Source organism: Neltuma alba, unplaced genomic scaffold, assembly GCF_004799145.2.
Source record: "Neltuma alba isolate B1F8T4 unplaced genomic scaffold, ASM479914v2 tig00012484_pilon, whole genome shotgun sequence".
Taxonomy (NCBI): Eukaryota; Viridiplantae; Streptophyta; class Magnoliopsida; order Fabales; family Fabaceae; genus Neltuma; species Neltuma alba.
Window position 1 is genome coordinate 216,079 of NW_021636958.1, and position 13,308 is coordinate 229,386.

General features: G+C 34.3%; 1 protein-coding gene across 1 annotated transcript; it reads left to right on the top strand.

Annotated features, from left to right (window-relative positions):
• Positions 1-655: 655 nt before the first annotated feature.
• LOC114727547 (uncharacterized) lies at positions 656-3,488 on the top strand. Its single transcript, XM_028914250.1, has 4 exons — positions 656-1,211; positions 1,970-2,056; positions 2,151-2,578; positions 2,850-3,488. The coding sequence occupies exons 1-4, from the start codon at positions 656-658 to the stop codon at positions 3,462-3,464; spliced, it is 1,686 nt and encodes a 561-aa protein (XP_028770083.1). The 3' UTR covers positions 3,465-3,488.
• Positions 3,489-13,308: the final 9,820 nt, after the last annotated feature.

Sequence of the window (13,308 nt, forward strand, 5' to 3'; positions counted from 1 at the left end):
AAGACAGCAGAGAAGATTGGTTCGAATGGGTTAAGAACTATCTAATGTCTCGAGATCTTTGGAAAGTAACGAGCAGCAGTAGGGCCAGACCAGAGAGATATCGTGTCAAAGATTTTGCCAAATGGAGAAGAAAGAATGCCGCAGCATTACATGTCATTCGTATCTCTTGTGGGCCTCACAATCACTCTCGTATAAGAGGGCTCTCTGAAGCCAAACTTGCTTGGGACCTTCTCTATAGTACCTACAATGCAACACCACCTCCTTCCCCACCACCTCCTCGCCCACCACCTCCTCGCCCTCCACCTGGTTAGTGCCCTAGCTAATCATGTCTAGAGATATATATATATATATATATATATGTATACGTGAATTGTAATTATTCCGAGGGCTATATTTGTGAAAACATATTCCTATAACTTTATAAAGGTTCTTATAATAATTAGGGACACCAACCAGGCATCCTAACAAATGGCTCTTATAATTAGAGATGGAAAGAGCACTACATGTATAGTTATTAGTGTCTCAAAAAATATGGTCCTTCTTTGTTTGTGAAGCTACTAAGTACAGTTCCCTCGTTGCCCTCCAAGTCTATATATGCCTGTGCTTGTGTGTGTGTGTGTGTGTATTTAATGCATGCATGCTGGTTACAGTGATGATGACAGATGCAGAAGAGCTAGAGATATGTAATCTGCACAGGGCCATATATAAGAACGACTGGTCCGCTGCAAAAGCATCCATTGATCGCCTTCCTAGGATATTGGACGTAGATTTTGCTGCTTCAACTGGCGAAACGCCTCTTCATGTGGCTGTAAAGTTTGGGCATGTGGGCATAGTGGAGGAGTTGGTGAGATTAGTTTCAGCAGAATATCTTGAAATATATGATACTTATGGGCATACTCCACTTACAATAGCTGCATCACATAGTGGAGTCATCCCAATTGTCTTATGCTTGGTCAACAAAAATAGAAAAGCACTGGTAATGCCAGTTAAAGGCACGTCATGGGCGATTCCTGCGCAAGTTGCTTTTCGTACTGGCCTTAAAGAAGTTGGAAGTTATCTCTATAACGTCACTCCTTTGGAAGCTTTCAAACCAGAAAAGGTCCTTGTGGGTCCTGTGTTCCTCATGAGCTGTTTCGTCACTGGTGGTCTTGGTAACATGACTTCTACACAATTATGTCATCAATATGTTTCATTTTCATTTCTTCATCCCTGTCTATTATTCACATATGTCGTTATTTTGACGTTCCATCTTTTTTGTTGATTTTGATACATAAATAGATGTTGTCTTGCATTTGCTTCGACGATGCACGGAGCTGCTTTTTGCTACCGTGGACGCTCAACACTTAGGACCATTGCAGTCATGGCTTCCAGTTCTCTTAATAAAATTCAACTTCCGTTCTGGAAGCGATGGGTCTATCAATACTGTTAGTGCATATTATTACTTTTCACCATTCTTTAATTCTTTAATTTGGTTAATTTTCACTCAATGCATTTATTTGTTTGTAAGACCTAACATGAGTCGCTAGTTTAGGCAATGTTTTTTCTTGGCCTGACTAGTTTAGGCATCGTTAACTCCTTTTTAGTTTTGGCCGCAATCATATAGCTGGCATTTCATGATGAAACAGCTCCTCTTAGTTATCGTGTATCTCTTGGCGACGTAGGGTGAAATGGGCAAAAAGAATATAAGAAATATAAAATAGCTTCACCCAATTTACTTGTACTTCTAGTTTTTTATTGCTTCATTATTTGAAGAATCTTACGTTTTCCCATTTCTTTGATCACTGTTTGGGTGGAAGATATCAAAATACCATCAACCACAACCACAGGGCATTTGTGCATAGCTATTCAGCAAGAAGGTATACTATATTCTATAGGACTTTAGAAGATTAGATTATACGATGTAAAGCTTTTCATGTGAACAACAAACCTAACCTCGTCAAGCTAGGTACAATTTGTGAACAATGAGAAGTCTTAACCTTAATTAAAAATATCCATGTGCCAACAGGGACAGGCGGTCTACGCCATCGGCTCATCTCCCGCATCTATGATTTCTCAGGTGTGTATGTAAGCCACAGAGTTCCCCAGAACCTAAATTGGATGCCTTTGACATGATTAAATGTAAAGTTTTATTTGAGTTACCAATGGTTCAGGGATGAAGGAAATACGGAAGATGAAGCTGCAACATGCACAAACAGCTGAAATTCTAAACCTAGTTTGCCAGAATGTGATAGTTTTGAATGAAGAAAAGAAGAATATAATTGCAGGAGCACTGAAAGCTGCAGCTGTTGTAGGGAATGTTGAGTTTTGGTTGCAAGTAATGAAGGCAAACCCGCAATTAATCTCACTAGTCACTTTTGGTACCCCATACTCGCCCTTATTCTTCAATGCTGTTGCAAATCGTAATGCTGAGATTTTCAACCTCCTCCGTGGTTTTCGCTTTAATAATGTGGTGGCTGCGTGGATAGATGAAGAGAAAAATTCCTTGCTGCATATGGCAGCCTCTTTGGCTCCTGCTTCCTACCTTAACAGCATCTCTGGTGCCGCCCTGCAAATGCAAAGAGAACTGCAATGGTTCAAGGTTAGAAAGTGAAATTTATTGCTCTTTCTCTGTGAGAATCTTGCAGAGATTAATAAATGAAAATGAATCATATGCGCGCACACACCTGAGACTTGTTATATTGTTGGATAATTCTTTGTATATGCATATACAGAAAGCAAGAATAATATTGGGTTGACCTAGATGTAACAAATGTTTCAAGATACAATCAATCAACACTTCTATTTATTAGCCATGACTTCGTGTCTTTCATTTATTATTTATTTAAATGTCTTCTTTTTTGTAAACATAGGCAGTGGAGAAGATGGTGGAACCTGGATATAGGTATTTCATAAACAGGGAATTGTTGAACCCTTTGGACTTTTTCAAGAAAAACCACAAGGACCTTAGGGATAAAGGAGAGAAGTGGATGAAAGAAACAGCATCTTCTTGCTCTGTTGTTGGGGCTCTAATTGTTACCATCATGTTTGCCGCGGCGTTAACCGTTCCAGGAGGAAACAACCAGAATTCAGGGTATCCAATGTTTATGGAGAAAAGATTATTTAAAGTTTTCTTAATTTCAGATGCACTTTCCCTATTTTCTTCCACTACTTCTGTACTCACATTTTTGGGGATCCTCACCTCACGCTATGCAGAAGACGACTTCTTATACTCACTACCTCGAAAATTGATAATAGGTCTTTCTACATTGTTTCTGTCCATTGCAACTATGATGATTGCCTTTTCCGCAACCATAATGATCATGTGGCAAAGTAAACCGTCACACTTATGGGCCCTTCTTCCTGTTGCTATGCTTGCTGGTGTTCCAGTAACTCTCTTTGTATTATTACAATTCCCTCTTCTTGTTGAAGTAATTTCTTCTACTTATGGTCAGGGCATCTTCAAGAAGGGGGAGAAGTGGCCATGAACTGTGTGTGTAATTCAAATGTCTTAGCTATATGTATTTTCCATTGAATAAAAACTTTCTTCATGAATCTTAATGTGTAATAAACCAACTGCCTTTATTTTTAGCCAAGTCTGATGTGCGTATATCAGCCCATATTTAGAACATGCACGGGTATATCCATCAGACCCTTTCTAATTAAACAGAGTATATCCACTGGCAGAACACAACCAGATTCCATCATATCCCACGAAGTTCTTTATCAACAGGAGTAAAATTGATCAGATTAAATCGAGGAGGGACCCATCGCAATTAACCTTATCCCCATTAAGAAATTAAGCCACAACGAGTTGTGTCAGAATTTGGATTGGAAATAATAATTTAATAAACATTAAAGCATGAAGCAAGCAAGCAGCCAGCTGCTAAACGAAAATAAAAACGACTTTTAACGACTTTAAAAGAGTCATAACTAAATGTCTGGCGTTCATTTTTCCCTTCAAAAATTAATATTAATTAGGAAAAGCTACACAATATCTTGTTCACGTACGTGTCAAGAATTACGTTAATAGCAGGGGATGGGAAAAGCTACACAATATTTTGTAATTTATACTACAAAATGAGTCTTATATTTAGGACCGGAGGAAGTATCTTTTTGTAATGTAATTACATTACATGCACCTAACTACGTTGATACCCTTACGGCTAAAATAATTATGTTAATCAACATCTATTGATTAATGGTTGAATTAACAAATCAACATCTATTGATTAATGGTTGAATTAACAAAGCGTTTATATAATTTTAAGTTGTGCGTAATCGAAAATAACTGCAGCTAACAACGGCATATTGTAGAATTCATCTTGCACAAATCCAAACAGGCACAAACAGTAGTCAAACATGCTGTTCTAGTTTAGAACTTTGGTGCAAAATTACTAAAAGTAGAGATTTGCAGAAGATATGCCGCGATTGTTGCTCACACACACACACACACACATATCTTTTTGTCTTTTATAAACAAATATATATATATATATATATATATATAAAATCATCAATTCAAACCCAAGCCATTTGCAGAAGATATGCAAATGTGTGATTTTTATAAAAAGAAAAAGTCAAGTTTGTTTTCTTTTGCCTTTTCCCCCCCCCATTTTGGCAACATATCAGGATCCTTTTCTTGGTCTCCAATTATATATGAAATATCTGAAATCATACTCTGTTTAATGCCACCAAATATTTAAGACGCTGCAAATGTACGGATCATAAAAATAGATAATGGCAAATCAAAGTCAATCCCACAAAAAACTTGGTTAACAGTGATTAGATAATTGTGAAAATTAAGTTTGAATTGAGTAAAAAGAAATTAAAACAAAACAAAACAAAGCTTTATCAAATTAATCAAAACCAATGTTAAAAAACCCAATCTAGAGTTACTAATCCCTTGCTAGCTTTTTAAACCTTGTTTTACTAAATTAATTAGCTTTAATACTAATTTTGTTAATTTAGAGTATAATTAGCTACAAATACTTGTCGATTCACTTATAACTCTCTTTTAAATTAATTATATAATCCCTCACATAAACACCTAAGAAGCTAAATAATTCGGTCTCGCTCATCAACAATTATACAGGATAATTAGGTATATTTTTATCCTAATCACATATTAGATTATCAATCTAATCCCATATTACTTAATCTAAGAGTTTAATTAAAATTCTATTTGTCAAGGAAAGCTTTAATCCTCAAATTCACACTTAACGGTGGTCAGTCATCAAATAGATAAATAAAAGAAGATTAAGTCACCACAATTTAACATTAAGCATCCTCGTAGCTACTCTAGGTTGTAAAAACAACTAGCTACACATGACGTTGAACAGAACCATCACGAGAACAACTAAATCCAGATTCAAAATCATGATAGAAAGAAAGAAAGATTGGAAACAAAACACAGTTCGAAGGTCCTATCACGGCTCGCGCTCCTCTGCTCAAAACCAGTCGACTCCTAACTCCAATGAAGAAGACGATCACAGTGGCTCTCCTCTCCTCCCAGAACTAGCTCGACAGCATCTCTCCTTCCTTGCTTTTGATTGGCGTGAGAAATACACAAGCTGAACAGTGCCCTATCGCCTCTCCTCCTGTAACCCCACTGATTCAGAACCAGCGTCGTCCTCCCCGCCGAACCAGTCGGCGTTTCTCCTTGGGTCCAACGAAGAAGAAGATCACGATCGATCAACCGGTTTCGGCCCCCTCCAAGACGATGATGAGCCGTCCCTCTAGGTCTCCCAAAATGGTCTCTCAAAACGGTGCGTCTTATCTCCACAGCACCCACGCTCCTGCTGCCAAACGGTGTCGCAGCTCTCTTTCAAACTTCCATATGATCTCTAACGCTGCATGTGGTTTGGCCATGGAAGAGAAAAGACTAACAGAAATAAAATAAAGAAAAGCTGAAAAGAAAATAAAATAAAATAGAAAAGAAAAAAACGAAAAGAAAAATAAAACTGAAATAATATACAATAAAATTAAATAAAATGAGATAATTCTAAAAATTATTATTAACTACCTTTATTTAAAACTAAGATATTTACAAAGAAAATCCCCTAAATAATGCTCAAAATCAAATCTTCCAATTAACTCTTAGAAATTTCTCAAAATGTATTGATAACTCTTCAAAAATCACTTAAAATATCCTTTCAAGATATTCAAAATAATGAGTTATTAAAAACTCACAGTACAACTTATCAGAAAAAAATTGACAAAAACCTACGGAAACTATTGACTACATGACCAACTTTATCCTTAGTTAACGTGATGAATAAATTAAAGTTATTGAAGCAAACACGGATATATCAAAATAGTATTAGTAAATACTTCTTTTATTTTTTGCCAATGAGTAAATACTTCTTTAAAGTTCTAGAAAGACATATAAAATGAAACGAAAATGTTTCTCAAAAAGATTTATCATAATTTGAAAAAGAGTGATATTATTATGATGATTAAAATAAACACTCCTCATTTATTGGAGGATGAAATTAAATTATATTGTCCAAAAAACTTTACATTTTCTTGAAAGCCTAAAGCAACAATCATCTTGAAACAGAACTCAAACCGACTGAATATATATCCTCCTGCCAGCTGAGATGCTAGGAGTTGCAAATGGTCTAGAACTCTGTTGGAACCTGGGAATTAGGGAAGTGGAAGCATATTGCGATTGGGCAGGGGCCATCAACCTTTTTCTCTTGAATCAAGCCAATAATCATTCCTTTCAAGATACCATTGATGAGACCATCAAAATTTTAGATTGTTTTCATAGCTTTTGCATATAGAGAATGTAAAATCTAACTAATTAAACAGAGTCATGAAATTAATGATTTTTTTCCTTTGATCTCTGTATTTTTTACCTTCGATTGTGAACAAAGTTTCCGTTTTATTATTCATAAAAAGGAAAAAAATGGAAAAATTGGGATAAATCCCTCTTAGAAAATTAATTGGCAAATGATTCCTAGGATGATGATTTGCATAGAGGAAGATAAGTTGTACACAAGTGAAATGGAGTTGCACGTAGAGAAGATAGTTTACACAAAATATTATTTGAATACAAGAGATTAGTTTACATATAAGGATGATAACTTGTACAAAAGAGAAGATGGAAATATTCAGTTGCACAAAAAGAAGATGTGACACAAGAAAATATAATTATACAATGGTGAAGATGAATTGCACATAAAGGAAGTTAAATTGCACACTGAGAAAGTTAACATGCACAAAGTGCCTATGTATTATTTACCAACTAAATTCTCAACGAGAGATTTATTTTCAATTTTCCCAAAAAATCAACCAACTCCCCAAAAACGACGTTAATAGCTCTGGAACAGTATGCTAGTACGGTATGGTCATTATGAATTACAGGACATCAAGTGGTTGAATTGCTTTATTACTCATGGTTGGGGAGTTAAAAAGCGGTGCGGCTTCTCTCCTTCATCCCTTCCCATCCGTTGCCGTCTTTTGCCTAAACTACAACGTTTTGGTGTAGTTTAGGTGAGCTGGTGCTTTTTCTTTTTTTGCAAATAAGTATCTAATATTTTAAAATATTTTTTAATATTACTTAGCATCTTAAAATATTTTTACAGCATAAGCCAGTATTCTAAAATAATTTGCTTCCCGTCAGAGTATTGAAATATTTTCTCTTTGACACCTAGTATAAGGCTTCTAACACGCTGAAGGTTTTTTGTTTAGTACCATGTAATATCCGGAGAAATTTTTTAATTAGCACTTTGTTTCTTGAAATACTTTTTGTGCAATATTTTAGAGTATTGAATGCACTAAAAATTAATTTAGGATACTGGGTGTTATTAAAAAATATTTTGATGTGCTAGAAGTTAGATACTTGGTGTTACAAAAAAAAAATATTTTAGGGCTTTGACTAGACTAAACATTATTTTAGAATATTGGGTGGTATTGAAAAAAAAATTCAGAATACTGCATGGTACTAAAAAAATACTTTAATGTGCTGGAAACCAGATACTAGGTGTTATAGGAAAAATATTTTAGGGCTCTGATTGGATCAAAGATTATTTTAGAACTCTGAGTGGTACTAAAAATTAGTTCAGGATACTACATGGTACTCAAAAAAATATTTCAATGTGCTAGAAGCCAAATACTGTATTTCACAGAAAAAAATATTTTAGGGCTCCGACTGGGCCAAAAATTATTTTAGAATACTGTGTGATATTAAAAAATATTTCAGGATACTAAGTAGTATTAAAAAAACACTTCAAGATACTATATACTTGTTTGGAAAAAAAAAGGTGCCACCTCACCTAAACTACACCAAAATGGTGTAGTTTCAAGTAGAGGACGATAGCATATGGGAAGGGATAAGGGAGAGAAGCCGGATCAGCTGCTGACTTCTGGCATTGCAGAGACAATACTTACTGGTTACTGCAAACCATCTACCTTAGAACTTTTTGTTGGGAGAATTACAACAAAGTCTCAAAAAGATAATTATTAAAACGTCTCAATGACAAGTGAGTAGTTGAAATTTATTATATTTTTTATTTTAGAACTTGTCATTACAACCTATTAAGTTGTTATGACGTTTTTTGTAAATATGTTTCTTCTTTGGGATCTTATTGCAATTCTCCTCTTTTTGTTTGCTAGTTGGCAAGCAAAAGGAAATTATACTACTTCAACTCTTAATATAAGTCACTTTTAACACATTTTCTCTTAACAAGAAATCTATTAAATTGACAAAATTTTTCGATTTTATTCTCATTAATTAAAGTTTTTCCCTCAATCTCTACATTTAGAAATCATTTTCATATTTTTCCATTCTTTCTCTCTTTATAATGAGCATTAAATAAGGATAAAATTAGAACAAGCACTAAATATGCTACAAGTGATTTACATTGAGGAACAAAACTTCTCCCTGCAAGTGACTTTTATTTAGGACTGAAGTGGTACTAGTATTATTCACGTTGAAGATAAACACAACCTGAATGACTAGGGTAAAAAATTAAAGAATAAAACTAGGGTGAAATCTATTCATGTGCTTTTAACGGGCAAAAAACAAACTAGCTAGGGTGAAATCTATTCATGTGCAAAATTGAAGTGATCGTAAAGAAAGAAGCATCATTTCCTTTTGTTAACCTCTAAATTTTCATATCATTTCAATACATTTTTCTTAAGCTTTTGATATTTCTTGGTGCATTTGTGCATATATTGAATACTCAAATAGGAAAATATGCATGATGTTTTTTGGTTGCACATCATTGCCTCCTTACCTGAAAAACTCCAACCAAAACTTCATCGTATGATTGCTTCACTCCAAAGAGAAGTATCTCAACTTACTCTTGGAGAAATTTAATCCTTGATATTTATGAGCTTATGGAGTTACTCTATTGCAAAGCATATTTTGATATAAGAATTAAATATCAAGCCACTCTGAAAGCCTTTCAAAGCATTGGAGGATCAAGGTTGTTTCATGAATACATTATGGAGATCAAAGAACAATCATTAGAGGCCAAAACATGGATCGAAATCCTTATTTTATTTAAGGTAGAAGAACTTAATTTTCTAGAAGTAAAATGTGTTGTAGTGTACACTACAAAAAAAATCAAATTAGCGATAGAATTTAGTGTCAGAATTTTCGTCACTAATCAAAATTAGCTAAAGATTAGTGACGGAAATTTCCGTCACAACATTGTGACTGAATTTTTCGTCACAAATCCATCACTATTTTGTGACAGAATTTTTATGAGATATTCGTCACTAATTAGTGACGGATTCGTGATGGAAATTAGTGATGGAAATTTTTCATCACTAATTCGTTGCTAATTAGTGACGGATATCCTAAAAAAATTCTATCACAAAATAATGATGGATTTGTGATGGAAAATTCCGTCACAAAGTTGTGATAGAAATTTCTGTCACTAATCCGTCGCTAAATTTTTTTATTTTGTAAATTTAAAATACCACATGGCAACCATTAATTGCCGCCACGTGTCATGTATGTGACTGCTACCTCATCACCAGTTGCCACCTCACATTCTCCTCTCTCTCTCTCTCATGCCACCATGTCATCCTTTCATCCACATTATCGCAACATGTCCATCACTATGAGCCGCCACATCATAAATGGCTGCGACGTCACCAACTCCTCGATCTCTCTTCCATGTCACCACGTTATCTCTTCATCCATGTCATCGCCACGTGTCTATCATTGTAATCCGCTATGTCATCACTAGATGCCACCTCAACTCCTCCTCTCCCCAGTGCAGCCATGTCATCATATAGCCACGTCATCACCACGTGTACATCATTATGAGCCGTCACGTCATTGCCTTGTCCATATCATCGCCACATCACAAATTCAGCCAATTTGTGAAGAAGTGTTGGTTCAAACCTAAGACCTCTTGCATGTGTGCTGAAGCCTTTGCTAGTTAAGTTGAGAAGTACCTGCGAAATTCTTATACAAAAATAAATATATATAATATTTCTAATAACAAATACAAATATATATAATAAATATATACATAATTTAATATATATTATATAATTTAATATATCATTATTTATTTGAATTTAATTTTTTATTTTAGTAAAAAATTTCTAATAATTTATATTTTTATTCAAAGTTTAACAAAATAATAAGTATATTATATATTTTTATTTTCTCCTATAATATTTGTATTTTTAATTTTATATAATATATTATTTAAAAATTATGATATATTATATTTTGATTTTAATAATAAGTTTAAAAAATAATTACTATATATTTATATTATATATTTTGTGATGGATTAGTAATGGAATTACAACGAAAATCAGTGACGGAAAAATTTCATCACTAATTTCCTTCACAAAATGAGAGTTAGTCACAGATCAGTGACGAAAATTAGTGATAGAATTTTTTCATTACTAATTTCCATTACTAATCATTTAAAACAAAATTGGCGACGGACTTGTGATAGAATTTAGTGACTGTTCACCGAATAGCTTAACTGCAAGCCGACGGGTCGTAAGTAATATAAAAAGTATCGTTCCCTCAGAGACTAAGGCTAGATGAGTTAAAAATTATAATTATGTTGTTGATCAGGTTAAGTAAAACAAAAGTTGTAAAAGAGTTTATGAAATAAAATTAGGAAAACAATGATTTAAATCAATCTGAGATCAACTTGACTTTGAGACAAATAAGGGACTAGGGTTATTTTTCACTAAAATACTTCATAAAGCTGAATTAATCACTTCTCAGGTAGTAGTTAACAATAAGTTTAGTTAACCAGGGTTTGCAGAATTGATTAAGCTTTCTTAAGTCAAAACCAAATTTTTGCAATCACAATAAAACATAGCAATCTCTTGCATTTGTTTGAAAAGGTTGCACTTTGAAAACCAAAACCCCTTTTAGGCTATGCTAGGTTAACAGATACATCTCTGTTCTATCAACAAACCGTCTATTTACTTAGTTAAATTTCTGGGCTAATACATTTTTACCAAAGTTTACGGATTAATTTAACTTTCTCAAGCTTTAACCAATCAACAAAACAATCCAAATGATGGCCACTCACAAGGAAGCATTAAGCTCAAGGTAAAAACAACTGAACATTATCATTAACACTAAAGAGATAATTAAACCAAGTCTTAATCCATACAATAGATCAAAATAACCCTAGAAAAACTGACTTAGCTATACATGTTTAGTAAAAAGCTACAACTATAAGAATAGCCAGTAGTCATTACAGAAACAAGAAGGGAAGAAGATGAAAACTTAGAAAAATCAAGGAAAAAGCTTCAAATCTCTTCTAGCTTCAAGCCCAAAGATCCCAAGCCTCCAAAACTCTAAACCCTAGCAAAGCAAACCTCCAAAATCGCTCCTAAGTGTCCCCAGAAAATGTGAGTTTTCCAACATATCAACCCTAAATTTTAAGTTACAGCATAAAATGCACAGCTGGGAGGGGTCAGGCACCACAACCGATGTGGTAATCCGTCGTGGCGGATATCGCAGAATGGGTATCACTTGTAAAGAGTTGGGTGCCACGACGGATGTGATCAGGCGCCATGGCACATTACACAAAATAGGTATCACTTGGGTCAAATGAGGGCGTCGCGACGGATGTGATTAGGCGCCGCGGCACCTTACACAGAATTGCTTCCCTTGCTTTCTATCTGAGCTGTCGTGGCGTTTGCCTTCATGCACTACGGCGGTTTGTCCTTTTTTAAGCTCCTCCCCTTATAATCTCTCTTCCTTGCTTGCTTTAGGCTTTTTCCTATACAAGTAACTTCCAAAACATATAAAAAGGAGCTAAAATAAGCTGAATAAGTAAGAATTTTGAGAGGTTATCAGTGACGGAATAAAATTCTGTCACTAGTTTGTCTCTAATTTAGTTAATAAAATTCTGTCACTAATCCTTCACTAATTTAGGGACGGAAATTTTCTGTCACTAAATTTCGTCGCTAATTTTGACAATTTGTGAGGGATTACCCACGGAATAAAATTCCGTTGCTAAATTCTGTCAATAATATCCTTTTTTTGTAGTGGTACTTTAACCTACCTACAACCCAACTCAAATAGAGGCAAACTCATCTACGATGCAAAACTTGTTGTGGTGCACTCGCTGATAGCAAAATGCACGACTCAACTAAAGCCTAGGTTTTAAGGCCACATTTCGACCTCGGACATCATTCTGCACTTCTTGGGCATTCTTGAGGGTTTTATGTGCTAAAGTTTGGGTGCTTGAAAAGCTTGGAGCAAGGGATTAAGATTTGGAAGATATTTGAAACTTCATTTTTTTGGTTTTTCTACTTCTCCTCCCTTTCCTCTCTTTTAATTTGCTACGGCTATAATTTTTCCTTGTAGTTATGGCTTGCGGCTGATTATGAGTAGCTAAATACTTTGCCCTAGATTTATTATGAACCTTTGTATAGATTAACTCTTGATCACTCCTCTCTTTTTGTGCTTAATGATATATATTGTATTCTTTATTTAATGTTTCTAAGTGTTTGATCACTATTTAGATATTTTATTCATTTGATTGATACTTGAGAGAATTAAATTGAGTGTACAACTTGGATCAAATTGTAAGAACTTAAAGTTTGCATGTTGAATGGTGGTTTTGTTGGTACAAAGATATATTTGCCAGCTTTGCATGGTCACATTAGGGTTGGGGCTTAAAATTGAATTTTATTAATTGTAACAAGAAATTGAGCTATTAATAGAATTAACACTTGTTCTTGACTTGATATTTACAAGTACTTTTTAAATGTTTGAGTAACAATTATTTTCATTAAAATTAAAACATCTATGAGAGGAAATAAATTGAAGGTTATGATATACAAAACGGATAAACAATGTTGGTTCACTTTTAATCC

Coding starts and splice junctions, on each gene's coding strand:
- LOC114727547 (XM_028914250.1), top strand. CDS start 656: ATGACAGATGCAGAAGAGCTAGAGATATGTAATCTGCACAGGGCCATA. Junction 1,212..1,969: donor ATTTTCATTTCTTCATCCCT/GTCTATTATTCA, acceptor AACAATGAGAAG/TCTTAACCTTAATTAAAAAT. Junction 2,579..2,849: donor GAGAACTGCAATGGTTCAAG/GTTAGAAAGTGA, acceptor TTGTAAACATAG/GCAGTGGAGAAGATGGTGGA.